This window comes from Sorex fumeus, unplaced genomic scaffold (genome assembly GCF_029834395.1).
Source record: "Sorex fumeus unplaced genomic scaffold, SorFum_2.1 ptg000094l, whole genome shotgun sequence".
Lineage (NCBI taxonomy): Eukaryota > Metazoa > Chordata > Mammalia > Eulipotyphla > Soricidae > Sorex > Sorex fumeus.
Window position 1 is genome coordinate 17,915,409 of NW_026606151.1, and position 24,565 is coordinate 17,939,973.

Genomic DNA, 24,565 nt, shown 5'->3' on the forward strand with positions numbered 1-24,565 from the left:
ACCTGACCATGCTCAGGGATTGCTCCTAATGGGCTCAGCGTACCCTATGGGGAGCCGGGGATTAAACCCAGGTCTGCCGCATGCAAGGCAAGTGCCTTGCCTACTGTCCTCCCATGATGCTGGCCCCACAATTTGTAATAAGAGCCTTTCTGGGGATGGGGTGGTGGTGTTGAGCCACACATTGGTGGTGCCCAGAGATGACTCCTGGCTCTGTGCTCAGAGGACCATGTGGTATCGGGGATCAACCCTGGGCTTCCTGCATGCCGATTATGTTTTTAACCTCTCGGGTGCTCTCTGGGCCTTTCAGAAGGGCGGGATGAGTTTCAGACCCCAATGGAGAGCCCGGCAAGCCACCAAGAGTACCCCGTCGGCACGGCAGAGCCTGGCAAGCTACCCGTGGCATATTCGATATGCCAAAAACAGTAACAATAACGGGTCTCATTCCCCTGACCCTGAAAGAGCCTCCAATACAGCAGCGTTGGGAAAGATGAGTAAAGAAAGAGAGACTGCTAAAATCTCAGGGCTGGGACAAGTGGAGACATTACTGGTGCCCACTTGAGAGTAAATCGAAGAACAATGGAATGACAATGATACAGTGATGGTGAAACCAGTGCCACGTGACGGTAGGAATTGGTGCCAGCTTCTGCTTCCCAGAACGCTTCCCCTTCCTCTGTGGTTCTCACGGTGCTATTTAAACCTCTTTATTCCAGTCCCCAAACTGCACCCGGGGCTTCCAGAGAGCCGCTTCGGTCTGGGGGCATCAGAGAAGAATGCCAAAGCCGAGCCCAAAGTGGAGGCGGGCTACAGGTCCCGGAGCTCTTCTGGCACCCCGACCAGCCCCAAGCCACTGCTGCAGTCACCCAAGCCCAGCCTGGCAGCGCGGCCCAGCATCCCACAGAAGCCAAGGACCGCCTCGCGGCCAGGTAAGCCTGCGGGACCCAGTAGCCGGTAGAGACTTAGCAGAGGCTCCAGGGCAGTGGGTCAGTGTGGGCACGAAGGTCATCAAAGCTTGCTCAAAGTTGCCACAGTGACAGAAGCTGAGGCGTTCTCGAGTGTGCTGTGGCATCAACTCCAGAAAAGCTTGCTTTAGGGGCCAGAGCACTAGCTTAGCGGGTCAGGTGTTTGTCTTGCACACCACTGACCCAGGTTCCATCTCCAGCATCCCATATGGACCCCTGAGCACTGCCGGGAATGATTCCTGAGTGCAGAGCCAGTAGAAAACCCTGAGCATCACCAAGGGTGACCCAGAAACAAACAAACAAACAAAAACAAACTCTTGACCTTTAGGGCTACAGGGCAGAGAGAGACAGGACAGTTGGTTGTGTGTGTTGTGGGATGTTGTGTTGTCTGAGCGCTGTCCAGTGTGGGTGTCACTTCCTGAAATCTACCCTCCAGGATGCTCAGGTCTTTCTCAAACCCTGGTGTCTGGGTGAGGCCCAGTGAGGGCCAATGTCTGTGCCCTGCATCCCTGAATGGAGCGTGGCAAACTGGCTGTTCGGGACACATTGTCAGCTCCTAGCCACACCGACCATAAGCGTGTCGCCGTCTGCTGCTTTGGGCCCGCGGATTGTCCTACTGGGCAGTATGACAGAGGCCATTTGACCTGCCAAGCTGGAAATATTTCCTCTGGCCCTTTCTCCAGAAGAACTGTGCTCAGGTACGAAGAGGAGGAAGGGACATAGATACGACAAGGAGTGGGTTGGCCATTCCACTCTCACCACAGCGCCTCCTCCCTGCACACCTTTGTTTCTTGTTCATTCAGCTATGGTTGGTGATAGTTTTTAGACATATACAAAAGTAGATTGGCAAGGGGCCGGAGGATAGCACAGTGGGGAGGGCATTTGCCTTGCATGCGGCCGTTCTGGGTTCCATCCCCAGCATCCTGTGTGCTCCCCTGAGCACCGCCAGGAGTAATTGCTGAGCACAGAGCCAGGAGAAAACCCTGATTATCACCAGGTGTGACCCAAAAAGAAAAAAAGTGGGTTGGCTAATATAATGATCCCCATATCTCGTGTCCTTTGTTTCCATAAGACTTTAGATTAGAGCCTCCAAATTATGGGCGACTGGTCCCCTTTCGGTGTGGGGGGGGAGCCTGAAGTGTTCAGTGAAATTTACCTTCTTGGAGGAAAAAAAAACAGGATACCTCCCCCCAATTTCACTGAGGTTACTACTGCCCCCACCCCCCGGCCCCTCGATCATTCTAGGTCCCCAAAGACACGACAGTGTCACCCACTTTGGGAAATAGCGCTTTAGGTTAATGATAATGGAGATTTAGCACCTAATTATATTTTGCATGTCACCCATAATCCCTACATCCCTAAGCCTGCACTGTTCTAACTCACGGGGGGGGGGGGGGGGGGGGCAGAGAGTGCTCAAGTGGTAAAGCACAGGCCAAGCATTTGCAAGGGCCCAAGTTCGATCCCCAGCACAGCGTGGCCCCTGAACTCTGCCAGAAGAAGATGCTGTGTGTGTGTGTGTGTGTGTGTGTGTGTGTGTGTGTGTGTGTGGCCACTGTCTACAGTGAACTCGAGTCCACAATTTTTTACGGAGCTCCGTCTGTACTTTGTAAGTAAGAGTAGGTTGTAGGGTGTGGGATGGGGGTATACTGGGGTTTTTGGTGGTGGAGAATGGGCACTGGTGAAGGTACAGGTGTTTCATTGTATGACCGAGACTTAGACCCTAAAGCTTTGTAACTGTTCTCACAGTGATTCAATAAATAAAATTATAAAAATTGAAAAAAGTAAGGTGGAGTTTATGCACAATTCAATCAGCTAATCAGTGGCTGAATAAATAGCAGTACTCCTACATAAAAAAATTTTTTTTGAAAAAAAGGGTAGGTTGTACCTACTCTCCCACATGCTTTTGTAGGTGGGCTGGCTTTGATTACCAGGAAAGGCAAGGGATTATAAATAGTTCACATTTGAACAAAATCTAGTGGTGCTTGAGGCAGAAGGAGCATTCCATTCACCAATGGTCTCAGCTTCAAACATCACTTTATTGAGATTTTATATCTGCAGGGCAGATTCACACCTGTGAATTTAACTGTTGAAGACTGTTTAGGACTTGAACACCGCTTTCGAGTCTGAATTTTTTTTCTCTGTGTTGTGCATGAATTTTGTTTCACTGAACAGAAGCACGGGATGTATTTTTGGCCAGAAAAATGTAACACTGCTATTTAAAGTTTCCCCCGTCCTTTCTCTTTTGGGGGGTTTTGATTTGGGGTCAGCACCTGCTGTGCTCAGGGGCATTTTTTAGCTCTGTGCCGAGGAGGAGGAGTGTCCCCTGTGCCCCCTGTGGGTGCTCAGGGTTTCATATGTGGTGCCCAGGAATGGCCACTTACAGGACAAGCCCCTCAGCCCCACGCGGTCCCTCAAGCTCTGTCCTTGGTCTTGAAAGCTGAGCCTTGCATCTGTTTTCGGAATCCAGTTGATGTGGCGCTTTGATTCACGGGTTTGTGTCTCCGTAGAGGACATCCCAGACTCTCCATCTGGCCCGACATCCCCTAAGGTTGCTCTTCTGCCACCTGTCCTGAAGAAAGTTCCTTCAGACAAGGACAGAGAGAGCCAGAACAGCCCCCAGCCGAGTCCCAGGACGATTTCCCAGGAAGGTAAGAAATGTTTTCTCTGTATCAGCATTTCCCTATCCTTTGGAGGGGAAAAGGCATTAATTCTGCACCTGTTTAAGATAAGTTAGCATCCCCCTGAGGTAATATTTTTGGAACACGAGGAGTTTCTTAGTTCTGAAACTTCATTCCGCTTTATCTGCACTGTTGGAGGTGAAGGACCAATGCAAAGAATGAAAAGCATAACTGGCACCGGGCTGAAGGTGTGTCTTCTTAGTGGCTGGACTCACTAGATGCTTCCACCCTGCCTCAAAACACATCAGGAGAAACTTCAGTGTTACTTTCTGATTCTATTGGAGGATTCTCAGTCCTGTGATTTCCGAGTAGAACTTTCCCCGAGTTGTAAGCTTCCAATGCCATGGGTCCAGGAACCATCGCCCCTGGCCCAAGTGGACCCCTAGCTCATTGTGCTGGCTCAGTCATGAGTTCAAACCTTCCACATGCTCAAAGGGTGGCGCCCGTGGGTACTCCCAGGACACCAGAATGCAACCCCTGATTTACTGGGTTAGGAACAGAGGGAAATTATTGCATCAGATCTGGAATTGTTTTCAGCAGAGAAATGGCCTATTTGAAATGCCATCCACATCCCCTCAAACACACACTCTCCCCTTTCCGGTACTTTGTTAAATGCACACTGGGCTTTGGGCTTCTGTCTTTCATAAACTATCATGTAGAATAACTGTTGTCTCTAGGCCCCCATGCCCCTGCCCCCAAGAAACTTCTAGAGACGTGTTAAGTCATCCCCTTCGTCTAGATGGCAGCCTTCATGGCTTGTGGTGGCTTTGCTGTATTTGGGATTGTTTGGATGCTTTTGAATTCTTTGACGTCTGGCTCTGACACCTCATACATTGGTTCCTCGTCTTCATGGTGGTCTTGGATTGAAGTTAAAAGAAAGTATTTCTCCCACGTCTTTAAAGGACTCTAATAAACCAGATAACGCCTGCTTTCTCATCCTCGTTTGATGGATTTACAGGGTTGGGTACAAATTCGCTCGCTTATTGGCTTTAAGTAAAGGAAGGTATTTTTTTTTTAATGGGACAGATACAGAATGATCTCTTTCACATGACATATAAAGAACACAGTAAGGGAACAACAAATGGCCAAAGGTGTCAAAATTGGAGACTTGGTTTACAGAACTGATCTGGGGGGGTGGGGAGGGCAGAGGTGGGTGGAATGGGACAGGTTCTTGGAACATTGGTGAAGGAAAGTGGGCACTCTGGTGATAGGGGTGAGCCATTGTACGCAAGCATCTATCATAAACAGTAATGTAAATTATGGTACCTTAATTAAAACAGGGGGCGGGGGAGGACCTCAAAAAAGAGGTGAAGTGTTGATCAACACTGATAAACTCTGTCAACAAAAGAAACTAAAGCCTTGACAAGTGACTGGCTTGCATAGGCATGCCATAGGGGCTAAATAAATGCAGGTTCAAATTACAGCACAGCCTTTGGAAATCTTGGTGTAGAAGGAGGAGCCCTTGGTGGTGTCCACAAACGTCCTATGTGTTCCTGACTGCCCTGCTCGCTCCATGCAGCCTCTCTCTGTTCCTCTCCCCATTTCTCTTCCTCTCTGCAACTGCTAAATTTGTGATCTGTCTCATAAGGGAGCTTTGGAAGTGCCTGAAAGAATCCTGCTGGAGAGAAAGGGGACTGGGGTGGGAGAAGGAAGTGGGAATGCTTGTCTTTTAAAAGCTCCTGCAAAGAAAAGGTTGCATAAACATTAGTGGCTTAACATCTTAAAAGTGTTTGCTAGTGACTGGCTAGTTAAAACAAGGCCTACCAGCCTGATGAGAGAACGAGAGTTTCCTAATTTCTCTGGCTCTGGCATCTTCTGTGTTGGCCTCCCATGGATTATCTCTTGGGTTGAAGTTAATAGAATGTGTTTTTGAGTTCTGTCTTGGTGGCTTTGGGACTTTAACAGAGAAATTACGTTGGATACCATGACTTGTAGTACGGTGCCTCCAAAGGGGGTAAAAGGCGCTTTGCTGCTGTGTTCTTTCTGCGGGGTGTGATAAATGAAATGAGTTTGCTTCTCAGACAGTTCAGAACTTCAGGGGTAGGTGTGGTCCCCATAATAGCAAATATCAGGGGTGGTACAGTCCTCCATCTCTCCGGTTAGGGGCTCTGCAGCTTTTAGGGCTATTGGTCTCACCCCTGGACTCAGAATGAACCAACCACAGAGATTGTTCTGATGGTGTCCATTGGCCTTCAAACTGGACAAGTTCTCCAAAGTATTTGGGAATGTTTGAGGTACTGAGTGTTTTGCTTTGATTTATCTATGGGCTTGTCCCCCGAGGTGGCCCAGGAATGACAACCACTTATTTTCTTTAGAAAATATTCCTGATGTGCTCATTGCTATCTTTCTTGTCCATTATCCATGCTGCTTACTTCATTTCTTTGTCCTGTGCCTCCCTTTGGACTAGCGTGCCCAACTAATTTCTGAAAAACAGGTAAATAGCTTTGATTCTTCTGGACTATTTCATGGTGAATGTGATTTTTTTTCTTTTTTTTTTTTCTTTTTTCTTTTTGTTAATCCATCCTGGAATCAAAAGGGGGAACACTGGGACCTTTCTGTTAGTATTTTTTGGGGGGACAGAATCAGGGCTCATCTCATTTTGCACGACATTTCCATAATGTTGGCTGTTGAATTCTGCAGATAACGGGGTATCATATTGTTCAAGACAGACATGTTAGGTTCCTCGACTCCTAAGTGGGGGGTGAATACACTGATACCTAATCTTCTCTATTAATATTTTTGCTATTAATGTCGACACAGTGATATATTTGCTAATGTAAAGGGTAAAAATGAATCCCTTTTCCTCAGTAGTGCAAAGAGGACATTATTACAAAAGACATTCAGATCAAGACAATAGAAGGAAAAGACCTCCAAAACTGTACTCCACCATTGCAGAAGAGGAAGTGAATGCAATTGGGCACAGGAAGTCACAGCCAACCAATGGTTAGAGCCTTCGTTTGTCAACCCCCACTGACCCAAAGCTTCTGAACTGGCACTAACAAGAACAAACTTTAATTGATTGTCTTCTATTCTGGGACTGGATCAAGTACTAGTCAAACCATTCATGTCCTTCTGAATACCAGCAGGATGGTCCTTCCATTGGGGGCAAAGAATATTGATGTAAAAGCCAAAAATTGGAATTTTTTAGTAAGATCAGGTTACTTTGGAGCATGATGACTTGTCCTTTTAAATAGTTTGTGATTTTTATAGATTAATTTTTCAATTTTCAGTCATGTCTCTGGTTCACTTTTATCTCTATATGTTTCTATTAGATTTTAAGAGGATTGAATCAGAAATTCTTTGGCTCACCCAATTTATACCTTTTGTGAATAATTAGCCTGACACTTTACCTTATACTCTTTCAAGAGGGATCAGTGAAAAGCCTGAGACTAATTGCAAAGTTTGTGTCCTACACCTGATCTTACAGTGAACATTTTAGAACCCTTAAATGAAGAAGAAAGAGTGAAAATAAACTTTCCGAGCTCTAGGATGCATTTTTTTCTGTCTTATAAGCAGTTCTTTTTTGTAACTGCTTCCATTTGGCACTGTGATACATTCTGTCTTGTTCTGTTCCGGCCAGAACCAAGCCCAGGAAACTAAAGATGACCTTTCAAATTTACCTTTAATCTCAAAAGAGGAATTTTTTTATAAGCATTGCTGATTCAGAGAAGAAATGCCCTATCTGTGGCTAATTACCCAATCACCCCCAGATTAGCAGCTTTCTATTTTATTTGGGCATGGGGGCTACACCCAGCAATGCTCAGGGGTTTGGGGGGCCTTTGCACTCAGGAATCACTCCTGAGAGTGCTCTGGGGACCTTATGGAATGCCAGAGATCAAACCCTAGTTGACTGCATGCAAGGCAAACACCATACCTGCTGGGTACAATCTCTCCAGTCAATCTAAACAGCCTTTTGTAAGTAAAGGTAAAGGCCCTCCCATTGATCGTCGATTTGCTCGAGCGGGCCCAGTAACGTCTCCATTGGAGACCTTGTTGTTACTGTGTCTGGCATATCGAATACTCTCGGTAGCTTGCCGGGCTCTCCGAGAGAAGGTAAAGGTAAAGGCCCTCCCGTTGATCGTCGATTTGCTCGAGCGGGCCCAGTAACGTCTCCATTGGAGACTTTGTTGTTACTGTGTCTGGCATATCAAATACTCTCGGTAGCTTGCCGGGCTCTCCGAGAGGGGCGGAGGAATCGAACTCGGGTTGGCCATGTTGGCCGCTTGTAAGGCAAACGCCCTACCGCTGTGCTATCGCTCCAGCCCTGTGTTAAGATTAGAAAAATCTTTTCAAGGAAATTTTAGTGTCCTTGAAAAATAGAATCAAATATTATGAGTTCCTTAAAGGAATTCTTCCCTTAGGATGAGGTTTTATCCTTCCTGAGCACTGTATCAAGGGTTAATACAGGTTGGTGGGCGGGCAGAGCAGTAGTACAGCAGGCGGGGCATTTGCCTTGCACATGGCCAACCCAGGTTTGATCTCTGGCATCCCATATGGTCCCGGAGCATTGCCAGGAGTAATTCCTGAGTGCAGAGCAAGGAAGAACCTCTGAGCATCAACAGGTGTGACCCAAAAAGCCAAAAAAAAAAAAAATAGGCTTGGCAGTCTCAAGCCAAATCTGCATGTCTTGAAAAGTTCAAGAGAATCTGCCTAGAGAAAGCCCAGAGGCTTGGTGCTTCACTTCTGAAGGGTTTTGTTGTAGCAAACTTGTTTGCAGACACACATTTACAGTCACTCTTCTCTCTGCAAGAGAGTTTTCTTTGGGGTCAGAGAGTGACTAATGGGTTAAGGCACTCATCTTGCATGCAGTTGACCCTGGTTCCATCCGGGCACCTTCATATGGTTTCCCAATCCCCACCAGGAGTGACCCCTGAGCATCGCTAGGTGTGGCACAAAGAAATATAACCAAAAAGGTTCTCTATGAAGTTGCCAAGAAGAGGGGCTGGGGAGATAATACAGTGGGTAGAGTGTTTACCTTCTATACGGTCAACCCAGGTTCGATTCCTGGTACCCCATATGTTCTATGTTCTCCCAAGCCCACCAGGAGTGATTCCTGAGTGCAGAACCAGGAGTAACCCCTGAGGACCACTGGGTGTAGCCCCCAAATAAATAAAGTTGCCAAGAAGAGCTGATATATATATATATATATATATACATATATATATATATGTATATATATATATCAGAGGCATTTATTTTCTGGAGTGATAGAGTTATTTTTATAAACAGTAAAGCACAAACTTTGTGTTAGTGCTCTCAAGTAAGCACAGCCAAAGGTATATAGATATTTCCAGATTTGGCAAGTTTACATCTAACTGATTGTATCCACGGCTTCATATCACTTAAAAGCACAATACTACCGATGAGTTTCCATTTTCAGAAGGTCATTAAAAACACTTCCTACATCCACCACGAACTGTTCCCAGCGCAACACTGACCTTTCAGGAAAGCTCCAAATTAGAGTTAAGACGATGAAGACGGAGATACACCAAGCCATAGAAAGACAAGGAGAAAAAAATTCTATGTCTGTCTCAGATTTTCACTCTGACCTCTTTGGTGTAAAATGCTGTGTGGGACGGATGGCATCAAATTTTGATGGAATTCAATCGGACCATCTTGTCTGTGCTTTTGTGCCTTAATTTATCCAAGTATTGACAGGAGCCAAACCAGTCATTTCTACAGGAGAGTCAATTAAAGAAATTTCCTTGGTACTATTTTCATTTTGTTTTGTTAGTGCCGATTCTAGCACTGCACTCTTGAGAACTGCGTAGCGTTCTGCTTTCTGAATAGACCCTGATTAACATGAAAGCATTTAACGGAGCAATTCTATTAAACCTCGTGTGTACTTTCCTCTCTCTAATTCTTTTAGGAGCAGCTTTGTTTATGCAAAAACAGAGTTCTTATTTTCTTAAGTCATGTCCCTGTGAATCAGACCATTGTTCCCAAAGCATGCTGCATAATTTTATCCATGATTGTTAATGTTTTAATTGTGTGGCTTTTAATATTGATTTGACAGGTAACTTGTTTACTTTTACTGGAGATATATGGAAGTGCATCTTCTGAATTTCATATCATTTCCTCTCTGCATTTAATTGTAAGCTGTGATGTTTTCATTGAGAATCTGTCTTATTTTCTTGGAGAAAATAGGTGGGTTTTGGTCTTTGTATGCATTGTAATGTACCAGCTATCTTATTCTAAGATCCTTTTGATGTTTCACTTGCTTCACTCATAATTTAACTATAGCCAACTAATAGTTGGGCATGGCTTATAGTTTATAAGCCAGTTCTCTGTTCTTCCTTTTCCACCAGACCTGGGTTCTACTTCCCCATAAGAGTTCCCCCAAAGAAATTTAATAGTTGGTTAACACTATGGGCTCTTGCCATAAAAAGATTTTTAAAACTCAGGGCCAACTACTGAATATAACTTTGAAGTCATCATTATGTTTTCCTCTAAGGAAATATGGATGTCAGTGGAGCTTAAAATGGAGAAAAAGCTTAGGTTTTCATATGAATACCTAATTGAGTTTAGATGCATAAAATCAGCATATATTTGCATATACATGCAAAGTCAGATCCTCTTCAAGAATGACAGGTTTCATGTTTGAGCTTCTCTGAACCAATTATTGCCAATGTGGATGGAATATGATTATAGGCATAGTGTTTGTGTTGAATAAATTACCTGTTCACTTAGCCCGAGTGTCTTTTATAATTTAAGGGCACATGGATTGGTAATAAATTTGTATAAAAACACATCCATAGAGACACGTTAGCACTTCAACTCTGCAAACACTTGCATTGAAGAAGTGTAGAACAATAACTTTTTTGTTTTAACCTTATACAAAGTCAAGCATTAAATTAGACTGCCTAAGGAGAAGGTTCATTTGAATTAATTAAAAGACTGAAAATGATATATTATTATAAAATAAATTCTGGAGTTTTGGACTTCAAGGAAGCAGGCTTATTTAGCCCCTTCATTAATGGGAGATTGACCAAACATATTTCAGTATAATTATGTTTCCTGATTAAATGCAGTCAAATATAGATGCTGCCCAAGACCTGGAAAACAAACCAAAGAACATTCCCTTTAAAAAGTCGTTTGCACTAGTGATCTGGACTAACTATATCAGAGTCTGGGAGATGGAGTGTTTGACTTCCAAACTCAGACTCAGTAACTGTATTGACTTTAGTTCTTTGGTCTAGTTATACCTCAGTTTTCTGACCCATGTCCTCCAGTACCGAAGGAAATGTCATCCTCTTACTAATCTCAGTACCACCCCCACAGCCGTAGTAATTTGAGTTGAGGAAAGTGTTTATAGGATGAATTTTCAAATGGTCCCCCTAACATAGTGAGCATGGAAGAGGGTATGTTATTATTATACTTCTTGGTGTTTGTTGGAAAAAAGGAAATTTTTTGCTTTTATGGAGTGGTATTGATTCTGTCTTATCAAACTAGAAACCAGACTGTTCTTGTTTGCTGGATTTCCTACCCCCAAGCCTCCAGGTACCACTCCTGGAAAAACCAGGTTTAGAGACTCAAGACAACTTGAACAAAGATGGAAGGACAGAGTACTTTTCACAGAAAGACTCCTCCTTTGGAGTTCTCTGAATTTTAATTAGCAGTGCTACAGTGAGCCGGATCTGGGGTTTATCTCAGTTTTTATCCATGACAAACATTTTTGGTTGCATGTCTTTCTCCGTTATTCTAGAGTGGTCTCCTTTGTCACATCATGTAAGATGAATTTCTTTTTTCAGTTTGTTTTGAGGGTTGTGGGTGTTGGTGCTGGGGATTAATCCCAGAGCCTCATATGTAAAGGCAGATCTACTACTGGGCTACCAGGCTCCCCTTGAATTAGATTTGGGATTACCAGGCAAGCTAAACTATTGGGAAGGATGAAGCATTTTATTTGATTGGTTGTTTTTGGTTGGTTGGTTGGTTGGTTGGTTGGTTGGTTGGGTTTTTTTTTTTTCCTTGTCTTGTCTTTTGAGTTTCTTTATTTTTTTTTTTAAATTTTGATTTTGTTGGGGAGTGGGGGGTGAGACACACCCATCAGTACTCAGGGCTTACTCCTGGCTCTGTGCTCAGGAATCACTCCTAGTAGTACTTGAGGGACCATATGGGATGCTGGGAATTGAACCTGGGTCGACCACATGCAAGGCAAATGTCCTATGCACTATACTAGTGCTTCAGCACTTGATGAAATGTTTTTCAAACTAATTAGAGTAAGTGTTGGCTTTTGAGATGAATGATGTAATTCCATGTTATTTCTGTCCTTGAACTTAAAAAGTTGGAAATTTATTCTTTAGTCATTTGGTATAGAGGAACAGTTTCTTATTTTATTTATTTTTGAGTTTCTTGGAGGCCGTGCCCAACAGTGCTCAGGGCATACTCCTAGCTGCCTCAGAAGACCATTTGGGGTGCCAGAGAATGAACCCAGGTCAGCTGTATGCAAGGCAGGAGTCCTCCCCACTGTACTATTTCCAGCCCTGAGAAACAATTCATTTTAGTTTAAAAACAAAATAAATAAAATTTTGTATCACGTATTGCTAATAATGATCTAAGCCTAGATTATTGTAAAGTATCCTACCTTTAAGGTGAAGATATCAGCTTCTCTATTTCCTCCTGATTTGCAGTATATACATTGGAATTGAGAACTCTAAGAACTACTACCAAATAGGTTTTATAATAAGGGAAAACTATAGAAAACTACCTTTATTCCCCAAAACTGGCTTAATTAAAATCCTTAATTAACAGCCTTCACAGGACCAATTAAAAAATACATTTGATTTTATGTTCATCCAGTGCAAGTAAAAAAGTAAAAGTCAATTATAATATTTATTTGTTGTTTTTTCTCTAACAATCTGAGAATTTGCTTAGAACTGTTGTATAAAAGGAAGTCCATTTTTAAAAAAAAGAAAAGAAAATTATTTTGTGGTAGGATCTGAAAGGTTGTTTTTTTTTTCTCCAGAATTCTGGGTAATTTAAATTTCATAAAATTAAAAAATTAAAAATGTTTTTGTCTGGAGATCAGAATCTTGCCCAGACAACTGCACTGGCAGAAGTCTTTAATATGTTAGCATTTTCACTATTAGGTTTCATGAACTTTTCTTTCTGAAACCCTCTTTAGTGAGTTAGATATTAAAATAGCCAGTTCCTGGCAGTGGTGAGTTTTTAATATAGGCAAAAATCAAAACTGTTAGATGCAGCAGATGACTCCTGTCATTTTACCAGGCCATGTTTTCTTGCTGGGATTATTTGAACTTCCAAATAGAAGTAGCCATACCCCTCTTTCAAGCCACAAACAGTGTATGGGTCTGTTAGTTTTGTGGATACATAAGGGATGTCTGTACAGTAGACACAGTGAGTAATATTTCCTGAATCTAAATATTCTAGCTGGCGTTTTGCATCTGCACTTCCCCAAGGAGTTGTAATGATGAAACTATTATCTAATTAGCAAGAAAATAAGTTTGAGGGGGCAGAGAAATAGTACAGGGGTAAGGTTCACACCTGCCTTGCATTCACTGACCCTGCTTTGAATCCCTTGTACCACATATGGTCCCTCCAACACTGCCAGGGGTCACTTCGGAGCTAGAAATAACCCTTGGACCAGAAATGGCCCTGGGCACTGTCAAGTGTGGCCTGACCATTCCCCCCCACACACACTCACCCCTCAAAAAAAAAGAAAAAAAGTCATGAGCTTAAGTGAGACAAGAGATCTAGTTTACACACATTTGATACCCAGGATGTACCACCAGTGACTCACAGTTGGCTGTGGCTGAATTAATACATTACAACACTGGTGTCAGTGTGTTAAATCTTAATTTCTTGCAGGGTAGTTAGTTGTGAGGGAGGCGATACTGAAACATAGTGGTTTAGAACCAAGAATTAGTTCCAGTCTATTCTGCCCTCCTTGCCTAGGAAAGTTTCAGCAGACCCTTCACAGAAAAGGCCACGGTAATAGCGGTTCTTGTACCTGGAGGCTGGTTCCACAAAGACTGAATGTTCTAGTGTATTAGTTGATTCTCCTAAGACCTTAAACCGTTCATTTCCTAAAGAGGCTGTCAGACACAGTGAGGTCTACCTGATATTTCTGGGGCCTTTCCTCATATCCTGTGCCCAAAGAAAAGGTCTAGAGGTCTGTGGAAGGTCTTGATAAACCGCCAGCAAATTAAGATGCTGTCCATGGAAGACAGTCCTCACCACAGTGTTCAGATCTTGCCTTCCTAAGACATCACATTTTTTTTTGTTTGTTTTGTTTTTGGTTTTGTTTTACTTTTTGGGCCACACCCAGCAATGCTCAGGGATTACTCTTGGCTCTGCACTCAGGAATTACTCCTAGCAGTGCTTGGGGGACCATATGGGATGCTGGGAATCGAATCCGGGTCGGCCGCGTGCGAGGCAAATGCCCTACCTGCTGTGCTATCGCTCCAGCCTCAAGACATAATCACTTTAGCTTGTGGGTTATTACCAGCTGAAGTAAGTGGAGGCACGGAAGAGTCAGAGAAACTTTTGAAAGTCCCTTGATGAATGAAAGTTGGAGTTTTAACCAGATTTAGGGGCTTTAGTGGTTACCTCCGTGGCAGGGTAGCATCTAATTACAGAGCATCTGGTCTTCCTCCTGTGAGCTCACCTCCTCTCTCCCTGAAGCCCCAAGCTCTCAGCCACCCCAGAGTTCAGGATATAAATACCCTCATTTTGCTCCATTGACTTGTGTATTTACAGCCACATAGAGTCTCCATACAGATATAATTAAATTTGTTCTTTTCTCCCATGAATCTGCCTGATGTTAATTTGACAGCGTAAGAGCCCAGAGGGAAATTTCCTTTCTGCCTGGACCCCTCCCCTCCCTGTCACCTGAGGCCACCTGAGGTGACACTGAGTCTGCCTCTCCCCCTCCCTCCTTTCACTTTTCATTCTTCTTCAGGACCCTTTCCTCAGAGTCATTCTGACCTCCTCTATGAGAGGTTCTCCCTCCCATAGACTGGGGTCTTCTCGCCTCCTTGTTTTAATTGGTTGTTGTTGGTTGCTTTTTAACTGCTCTCCGTTTCTAAATGTCGTTGTTGTCTCTGAGAGTCCTCCTTGAACCCATTCAGGGTCCCCCCCACGTCTCCCTTCGTTGGTCAGGCCACTGGTCTTCATTTCCGTCACTGACTCTAACGGCTTCCTTCCTTTTCTGTTTCAGCTTCGAGGAGAAGCTGGGGCCAGCAGGCCCAGGAGAATCAAGAACAAAAGCCGTGGTCCTCCAGTAGGGATGGCCAGCAAAGCAGCAAATCCAGTGACTCCGGGGAAGAAGCAGAAAAAGATTTTATTTTTGTGTAAAGGTTACCCATGGGAAAGTCATCTTGCGCAGGTTGCTGTGTTAGCCATCAGAGGGGAACCAGGCCTTGCCTCACCCCTTCCTACTTCCCGCTGCTCTACTCTTGGTGCTGATTTGCGATTTTCTTCTCTTTTATTTCCTTTTTTTTAGAAAAAAAGAGATTCATTTTCTTTCTCATCAAAGTGCATTTGTTTGGGCTCCTCCCAGCCCTTGGCCTTTCATTTCTAAGCTCTCCTTTTCTTAGACCTTCAATGAAAGCCAGCAGTCCTCCATGGGCCCTACTTGAATTTCTCTGAGGCAGCTACAGTGCACCCTGCAAGATGAGTTTGGGGAGGTCAATGAAGTAACTGGACACACAGCCGCCACACCATCCGGCTGACGGTGGGGTATTAGCTGCGTGTACCTGTGTCAAATCTGCACTTGACTCGCTAGAGCAATTTATTCTTGATGTATGCAATTGCACATTGTAATTATATTAACAGAGCACACTAATGATTTGTATAAATTATATATATTAGATCTTGGGGAATGGTTTTTATGTTCTCCCATGGGGAATTTCTTCCTTCCTGATGTGGAATTGTACATTTTAACTTGGTCGGTGACCTTGACAGGACCATCAGTAAGCACAGTTACAGATAGAGAGACCCAGACTGATTCGACCATGTGCCCAGATGAATGTACATAGTTGATTTGGAATGAGATTTTATGAATATTTGTGTTTTGGGAAGGCCTTTAATTTGTCTGCATATTAGCTTTTAATGTGTGATTTTAAGAAAGAATACTTTGACACCTGTAAAAAAAATCAAAATACTACTCTTTTTAAGACATTTCACAAATATTCACTTACATTACAGGCTGAAGGTATTTTATTCACATGTATATTTATACCAATAAAATGATTTTACAAGTGGAATTTTTACCTCATGCAGTTCCTTTTTATTAAAGTTACATTTGCTTTGTGTTGATGAACTTTGGTTTTGTTTCCAAACTTCAGGGAAAAAAATCACAATTCCCAAATAATCAAGCCTGGTACATTCAAATACCTGCCACTTGCTAGTTCCATTACCTGCCTCGGGGGAAAAGAGGCTAATAGATAATCAAAAGATAATCAAAAGACTATCCTATTATGAATTTGATCCATTTTCCATTATCCCAAATCAAGAGAAGCAAGTGTGAATTTATCTTGCCTCCCCTAAAAACAAAACACCCCCACACTCGGGTAACTAATAGGATGACTGTAGACAAATTTGTAGACAAATAGGGTGTAGCATTCTATGAGGGTGAATAGATACAAGACAGTTTCATCCAAATGTGATGGGAACCAACACACACCTCTAGCGGCTGGCATAGTAGTATTAATGCAGGAGAACAAAGGGGGTTTCGGGGAGCTAACGGCCTGTGGGAGGCAGACACATAACCCAGAGGCATGTAATAAGCATCATGTATGATCACATCAAAAACAGAGAAAGTGGGATTTGTAGGACCATGCACCTTCGAATGCATGGGGGCTTGTGTCCATGTGAACCCATCACTACAGGAGCCATGTTCAATTGCAGGAAGTATGGGAGGTGCAGAAAGTATTCAGACCAAGAGCAGCCATGCCCACATTCACACAGAGCGAGTCCATGGTAAACACCAAACCTGAAGCCTCTCTATCTCAGAGCACTCAAATCTGTTTGAAATGGAGTTCAAACCCTGGATATAGGGAGAAGACCAGAGGATCTATAACCCTGGTGTTTTATTAGCAACTGAAATTTGACTCTGAGCAGTAAGACCAATGGCCTGTGTGCAGCAACAGTAAGATTCCAGGGTATAGGGGCTGGAGCGCTAGCACAGCAGGTATGGAGTTTGCCTTGTACGCGGCCAACCTGAGTTCGATTCCCAGCATCCCATATGGTCCGCTGAGCACCACCAGGAGTAATTCCTGAGTGCATGATCCAGGAGTAATCTCTGTGCAATGCCAGGTGTGACCCAAAAGAAAAATAAAATAAAAAGATTCAGGGTATAGAAAATCCTGAGAACAAGAGACAGGGCAGTGGATAAACAGGAAACTCGATTTTTTCTCTTGAGGACGATCCAGGGGCACCTGCTAGCTGCCCTTTTGAGAGAATTTGCTATGGGAGCGTAGAGAGTCAGCAACATAGCAACGTCTGTGGTACAGACCTGTGCAGCAGCCGTGCTGAGGTCAGACCATTCCCACTTCCTTGGCTGCTGTTGGCCCACTAGAGCCTGGTTCTTTCGTCCCCAACATTGGGCTTCTCTCCTGGGCAGCCTTGGCTCTGCAGCCTGCCAGAGCTTACCCCCAGCTCGGCACTCAGGGATCACTCTTGTGGGCTTGGGGGATCATATGGGATGCTGGGAATTGAACCCAGGTTGGCCATGTGCAAGGCTGCCCCTTCCTGCTGTATCATCAGTGTGCTTTCGAATCCCACCTGGCAGTGGTATAGCTAGCAGTCACCAGATTCAAGAACACAGGACGAGAACCCGCAGAGCTAGACAAGTCTCTATCCTCAGGGTAAACGAGCTTTTGTGCATGTTTCCTGAATGGATTAGATAACATTTATGTCTTAGGTTGGCCGAAGACAAAAGTACCATAGACTAATTGGCTTAGACAATAGACTTCCCTCACTTCCGGAAGTTGGGAAATCCAACATCAAAGCCATGGCAGCAGAGTTAGCTGAGAGTCCATAAATGCCCTCCTGTTGTTGTGTCTTCACCTGGCAAAGGAGAAAGAATTGGCTGGAGTGCCTGGGTGTGGACCCTGGCACCACACGGAGCCCTGCGGAGGAAAGGAAAGGGTGGGAGGGATGGGGACGGCCTTGAGTATCTGTCATCAGCTCACTAACTCCATTCATATGGCTCTCCACCCTCATGAGCTAGTCACCTCTCGGATATCCCAACCCTAAGGAACATCCACTGAACATTAGGGCTTTGTTGTATGCATTAAGCTAACACACGGCCTAGCAATGTCTAACTTGCTTCTCTAAGAGACTTACAAGCAAAGAGCGGGTTCATTCGAATGTCTTCTAAGACCTTAACAAACCAAATCACACACACACACACACACACACACACACACACACACACACACCAATTCCAGGCATCCTTGAGGGTGCTGTGGAATCACAGAGCCAGGCCTGTGTGCAAGGAGGGACCCAAGAAATGGAGGTCCTGTAACTGCAACAGAGATTAGGAACTGCATGCCACAGAGAGCCTGCTCACAGGTGGCGGGGGTCCAAGGGGGTGGGGCCCAGAGCCTGTGAAATCCAGACACTGTGATGAGTAGATTGACTTCAAATTGGGGATCTCCAAACATGGTGGCCACTCAATACCTGTATTGCAAACCACAACACCCCAAAGGAGAGAGAGAACAAAAGGGAATACCCTTAGGTGGGGGTGGGGGTGGGGGTGGGGTGGAGGGATGAGGCCGGGGAGATACTGGGATCATTGGTGGTGGAGAATAGGCACTGGTGGAGGGATGGGTACTCCATCATTGTATAACTGAAACGTAAGCACGAAAGTTTGTAAGTCTGTAACTGTACCTCATGGTGATTCATTAAATTTTTTTTTAAAAGTGGGGGGTCTCAGGTCCTGACTCATCCCCCAAGAGTGCCAAGCAGTACTTGAGGCCATCAGGACTTTCTATCCCATCTCAGTGTCACATAAAAGGCAGAAGAGACCCTTATTTTCACATGGTAAATATTCCCCTGTGAAAATACTGCAAGGTGTAACAATTATCTGGTTTGTCCTGGAGTCCCCGAACCAATGGACCTGACTTTTTTTTTATCCTATCAGCTAAAATCGCGTTATGAATCAAAACTCCCTGGCAGCAGGCCTGACCAGCCAAGAGGCGGAGATTGAAGGCAACACCACTTAATCACTTAACTTCCCGTTAGTCGTCGATTTGCTCAAGCGGGTGCCAGTAACGTCTCCATTTGTCCCTGTCGCGTGCTAGTGTAGCCCAATGGCATCTGTTCGCTCTGGGAACATGAAGAGCCTCAAACCGATCGTTCATGATCTTGACGAAGAAGTCTGACCATCTGGTAGGTGGGCGGCCACGCGGTCTTTTGACATCCCGTGGAATCCAGTCAGTAACAGCTCTAGTCCAGCGGTCATCTTTAAATCTCATTACGTGACCAGCCCATCTGATTTTTGACACCTTGGCAAATGAGACAGCGTCCCTGATTCTTGATCATCGATGGATGTCGGAAGTCCGGATTTTTTCTCTCATTTGAGTGAAACGTGATCTTCCAAGCATAGCTCTTTCTATTCTTCTTTGGGAGACCTGAATAGCGTTCTCATCCTGTTTGCATAGGGCCCAGGTCTCTGAGGCATATGTTAATGCAGGAAGAACAGTGGAATCAAAGAGATGTGCCCGGAGCCGGAGGTTCTTTGTTCTCTTAGATATTTCTTCAACGTTCTTGAAGGCGTCCCAAGCTGCTCTCTTCCTCCTGCACAGCTCGGGTGCAAGGTCATTTGTCATGTTGACTTCTCGACCTAGGTACACATAGCTGTTGGATTCGGAGATGGTCGTTCCGTTGAGAGCAAATGGGGCATCAGGAACGAGGCTGTTTCTCATGAACATTGTCTTCGTAAGATTCAGCTGTAGTCCTACCTTTCCACACTCATGGTCAAAGTAGGCCAGCATTTGTGCTGCTTGGCTGATGTTTGGTGTTATTAAAACAATGTCATCAGCAAAGCGGAGGTGGTGTAGTTGCCGACCATCTATCTTCACTCCCATTCCTTCCCATTCCAGTCGTCGCATGATGTTCTCGAGGGTGGCACTGAAGAGTTTCAGTGAAATGGTATCACCCTGCCGAACCCCTCTCTTGACATCAACGATCACTTCTTTGTAGAATGGTGAGATCCTGGTAGTGAATCCGCAATACAGCTCACGGAGGATCTTGATGTATTGAGCTTGAATGCCCTGATTGGCTAGGGCTTCAATGACCGCTTCCGTCTCAACAGAATCAAAGGAAAAGCAACACCTATTGAAGGCAACACCAACTAGGGTTAATGTGTTACTACTAACAAACATCAAGAGTTGTCTCACATCAGAATGCATGACAGTTCACAGTGGCCGGACAGTCATCATCCCTCTCCCAGATAAGCTAAATTGCATTCAGGAAAACATTGCGTGCTCTGCTTCCTTCGGCACATACCCACACTTGGATTCTTTTTTTTTTTTCTTTTTGGGTCACACCCGACGATGCACAGGCGTTGCTCCTGGCTCTGCACTCAGGAATTACTCCTGGCAGTGCTTGGGGCACCATATGGGATGCTGGGAACCGAACCCGGGTGAGCCGTGTGCAAGGCAAACACCTTACCCGCTATGCTATGGCTCCAGTCCCACACTCCAATTCTTTGGTTGGTTTCTTTCTGTTGTTGTTTTGTTTTTTGTTTTTGTTTGTTTGTTTTATTTTTTTTTTTTTGCTTTTTGGGTCACACTCAACAGTGTTCAGGGGTTATTCCTGGCTCTCAGGAATTACTCCTGGCGGTGCTTGGGGCACCATATGGGATGCCAGGGATCGAACCCAGGTCGGCCGCGTGTAAGGCAAACGCCCTACCCACTGTGCTATCGCTCTGGCCCCACACTCGAATTCTTTGACCATGTGCTGAACTGATGCTGGAGAAATGCCTCACCTATTTGAGAAGCTCTTGGATTCTTTCCTGCATGAAGTCAAAGAACCTGGACCTCAGGGCAGGGCTGGCAGCCCCTGGCCTACCTGGACCCAACTCAGAAGCACTTAGGGCAGGGAAAGTGTCCCGGGGTGAGCTGATAGGGGAGGTGGTCAGGTGTGTGGGCCCTGAAGGGGTTAATTTGCATAAAAGGGGTGCAGTCCCAGGTGAATTCTTGGCACTGGCTCACCCTGAGAGGGGGCACTCTCCAGAAAGCAAGGAACCAAGATATCAAAGCACCAGAATGGCAGGAAAAACTTTCAACTGTCATTCTATGTCCGTCCCTCTCTTTCTGACTTTTTTCACTTTAACATGATACTCTCGATGTCCATTCACTTATATGCAAATATCATGACTTCATCTTTTCTAACAGCTGCAAAGTATTTCATTGTGTAAATGGGCACTGGTGGAGGGATGGGTACTCGACCATTGTATGACTGAAACATAATCATGAAAGTGTGTAAGTCTGCAATTGTATCTCACAGTGTTTCTTTGAAAAAAAATTTTTTTTTAATTTCAATTGTGGGGCTGGAGCAATAGCACAGCGGATAGGGCGTTTGCCTTGCACGTGGCCGACCCAGGTTCGATTCCCAGCATCTCATATGGTCCCCCGAGCACTGCCGGGGCTGATTCCTGAGTGCAAAGCCAGGAGTAACCCCTGAGCATTGCCCATGTGACCCAAAAAGAAAAAAAAATTCAACTGTGATCAATAATAGAAACCCCAAGCCTGCAGGGGGCTCATTCTGAGGAGAGGCCCGTCCCTGCATCCTCTGGAGAGCAGATCGATTCTCCATCAGTCGAGGCCTAGGCTAGGATGGACACCTGCCCTAAGCAGCTTCATATTCAGATGGAAACAGGCTTTCGGGACACCGGGACCTTTTCTCTGTGTTCTCCAAGCCTCTCATCCGTCTCCAGGGCCGTGGGTGGGAAAGGGGCGCATTTCACCCAAAGTTCTGGGTCCAAGTGTTATGTCCCAGGAAGGGAGTTTCACTCACACACTGACCAGACCAGACGCAAGAATGCAAATGCAAAACACTCTTTATTATTAGCTCGAGCCAGGGTCCGAGTCTTGTCCAACACAGTAGAGTCTTGACAAGGATCCGGACCCTAGTTCCAGGGAACATATATGGCATATTGTTACATAAACAATGTTTGGCAGTTTTCCCAAGAATTTCGAGGAAGCAGTCACAAGTCTATGAGCTAACTGGTCCTGCCCCCCTGCTGTGCCCAGAGATAGCCTACTTATCACAGGTCTGGCTAGAGGCTTCTAGGGGATTTCCAGCTTCCGATAAGGATAGTTTCAGGGAATTCTTGGGGGGAAACAGACACTTAGGCCTACTGCTTGTTTTGCTGAAGTGCAGCCTGTCATGGTGCATATGAGGTTCTTTCTCAGTCTCACATAAGTACCACAGAAGTCTTAGGAGACAGGCAGAGGGCTGGAAACTAGCTCCCCAACGGCCTTGCCTGTGTCTCTTCTGGAAAGACTCTAGGGTTGGCTGGCATAAAGCGATCGGAAGAAAAATGGATTCTCAATGGCAAAAATGCATCCTTTCTTGGGAAGGAAGATCACTGCTTAAACAGCGGGTCCTGAGCAGCTTTGAAAACCATGCTATTTTTTTCTACAATAAAAGCATTCTGTGTCACTAATGAGTTCAGTCGAGACAGGGTTTTTTTTTTTTTATTTTTGGGTCACACCCAGTGATGCTCAGGGGTTACTCCTGGCTCTACACTCAGGAATCACTCCTGGCGGTGCTCAGGGGACCATATGGGATGCTGGGAATTGAACCCAGGTCAGCTGCGTGCAAGGCAAATGCCCTACCCGCTGTGCTATAGCTCCAGCCTCCAGAGACAGGTTTTTTAATTTATAAAAACTTTTTTAAAAACAACAACTTCTAGGAGCAAGTAGACAGTTAATTTGATTCTTCCTGGAAAAGCCAAGAGGGAGAACCTTCTACATCACAGAATCCAATTGCATGTCATTGAGTACTGGCCCAAAGCTAACTTTCCAGTTACTCCTGGAAGTCCAACAAAGCAAGACCCCCAAAGAGAAGGACGGAGATGTTAGGATGAGCCAGGTCACTGTATGTCTTGAGCAGGAATGCACGGATGGTTAGAGGCAACCACCCCATGGGCAAAGCTAGGAGTGCCCGTGTGTGCACGGGGGACCGGAAGATGCTGTGTTTTGGGGTCTCAGGCTGGAGGGCCACTAGTGATAGGTTTCTTTTGAAGGACCAGTCACACCGTGGACCAAGAAAGAAGCCATAAGCTGTGATTATCCCTTCCCTTCACATCCTCAGGGAGACCCAGTTTGGATTTAAAAACCAAAACTTGCACAACACTTGGCGAATGGAGGGGCACCTCCCTCCCTATTCACATCCCGAATTCCCACAGCCCCGTGGTGTTCATGGGATCCCCAGAGACAGCTTGTTGCATGGAAACTGGCTTCGTAGCAAACAGCCTTGGGATTTGAATCATTTTTCTTCTCCCTTTCGCTGGCTTCTGAGAACATCTGCAGGACAAGTCAGGCTTCTTGATGCCAGGCAGAAGGACCCAATTGGAGAACTTGTTCAATGTTAGCCGAGCACCTTTAATGCATCTGGCCACAGTTTGGGTGTTGCTGGTCCCCAGCCTTTGATGGATGGAGCTAACAATCTAAAAGAGAAGACAGAAAAGAAACAATTAGGAAAGCATCGTTTCATATCTTCTGTTCTCTCCTTGGCGGATGGAAGGTGATGACTCTTTGGATATAAGAGTTTTATCTCCCTGTGTGCTGAAAGTAGGTAAAGGACCAAACATGATGGCATCTCAGTATCTGTATTGAAAACCATAATACCCATAAGGCAAAAGAGAGTATGGGGGAAATTGTCTGCCATAGAGGCAGGGGGAGGATCAGGATGGGGTGGGGAGGATACTGAGGACATTGGTGGTGGAAAATGTACACTGGTGGAGGTATGGGTATTCAATCATTGTATGACTGAAACTCAAACACGAAAGTTTTGTAACTGTAGCTCACAGTGATTCAAAAATAAATAAATAAATAAATAAATCTGTCACTGTCACTGTCCTTTGGTTGTTCATCGATCTGCTTGAGCAGGCCCAGTAACATCTCCATTGTAACACTTGCTACTGTGTTTGGCATATCAAATACATCATGGGTAGCTTGCGAGGCTTTGCCATGCGGGCGAGATACTCTCGATAGCTTGCCGGGCTCTCCGAGAGGGGCGGAGAAATCGAACCTGGGTCGGCCAGGTTGGCCACTTGCAAGGCAAATGCCCTACCCACTGTGCTATCGCTCCAGCCCAAATAAATAAATAAACAATTCAAAACAGAGAAAAAAAAGACCTTCAGCAATATTATGTGCCCTCCAAGGTGAACTGATTAAGGTGAATAATAGAAACATAAGTGGGCGCGGTAGTGGAGGGTCACGGTCACAGTCCTCCCGTTGTTCATCAATTTGCTCGAGCGGGCCCAGTAACACTCTGAGACTTGTTACTGTGTTTGGCATATCAAATACATCATGGGTAGCTTGCCAGGCTTTGTCGTGCGGGTGAGATACTCTCAGTAGCTTGCTGGGCTCTCCAAGAGGGGTGGAGGAATCAAACTCAAGTTGGCAATGTTGGCTGCATGCAAGGCGAATGCCCTACCCGCTGTGCTATCACTCCAGAGGGTATGAAGCATAAAAACTAGTTTGATTATGAGGGACGTATGTCAAATTCTGACTGGTTCTAGAGGAGCTGCACTGTGATTTTATTTTCTGGAAGGAATAAAATTGTGGGATTAATTGTTTAACTGCCAAAAAAAAAAGTTTTATCTCCTACTATAGTTTTATTTAGTTTCCCTTATTTTGGTGGGAGAGAGGGGCAGAAGAACAACCCAGACACTTCACATAGAAAGAAAATAGGTGTCACTTCATCTGTAAGTGTCTTGTATGTGGG

At 45.0% G+C, this 24,565-nt stretch overlaps 1 protein-coding gene across 10 annotated transcripts in view; it reads left to right on the forward strand.

The window, feature by feature from the left end:
• The window catches only part of CARMIL1 (capping protein regulator and myosin 1 linker 1), a 362,886-nt gene extending 347,776 nt beyond the window's left edge, over positions 1–15,110 (forward strand). For 3 of the 10 annotated variants that reach the window (XM_056132249.1, XM_056132252.1, XM_056132253.1), the window contains 4 exons: positions 711–923; positions 3,467–3,607; positions 6,446–6,580; positions 14,817–15,110. In XM_056132249.1, the coding sequence (XP_055988224.1) occupies positions 711–923; positions 3,467–3,607; positions 6,446–6,580; positions 14,817–14,953 (626 nt within the window). In that variant the 3' untranslated portion in view covers positions 14,954–15,110. Of the gene's footprint in view, positions 1–710; positions 924–3,466; positions 3,608–6,044; positions 6,072–6,445; positions 6,584–14,816 lie in introns of those variants that run through there. The other 7 variants (XM_056132250.1, XM_056132254.1, XM_056132255.1 and 4 more) reach the window with 5 other exon arrangements.
• The last annotated feature ends 9,455 nt before the right edge of the window (positions 15,111–24,565 follow it).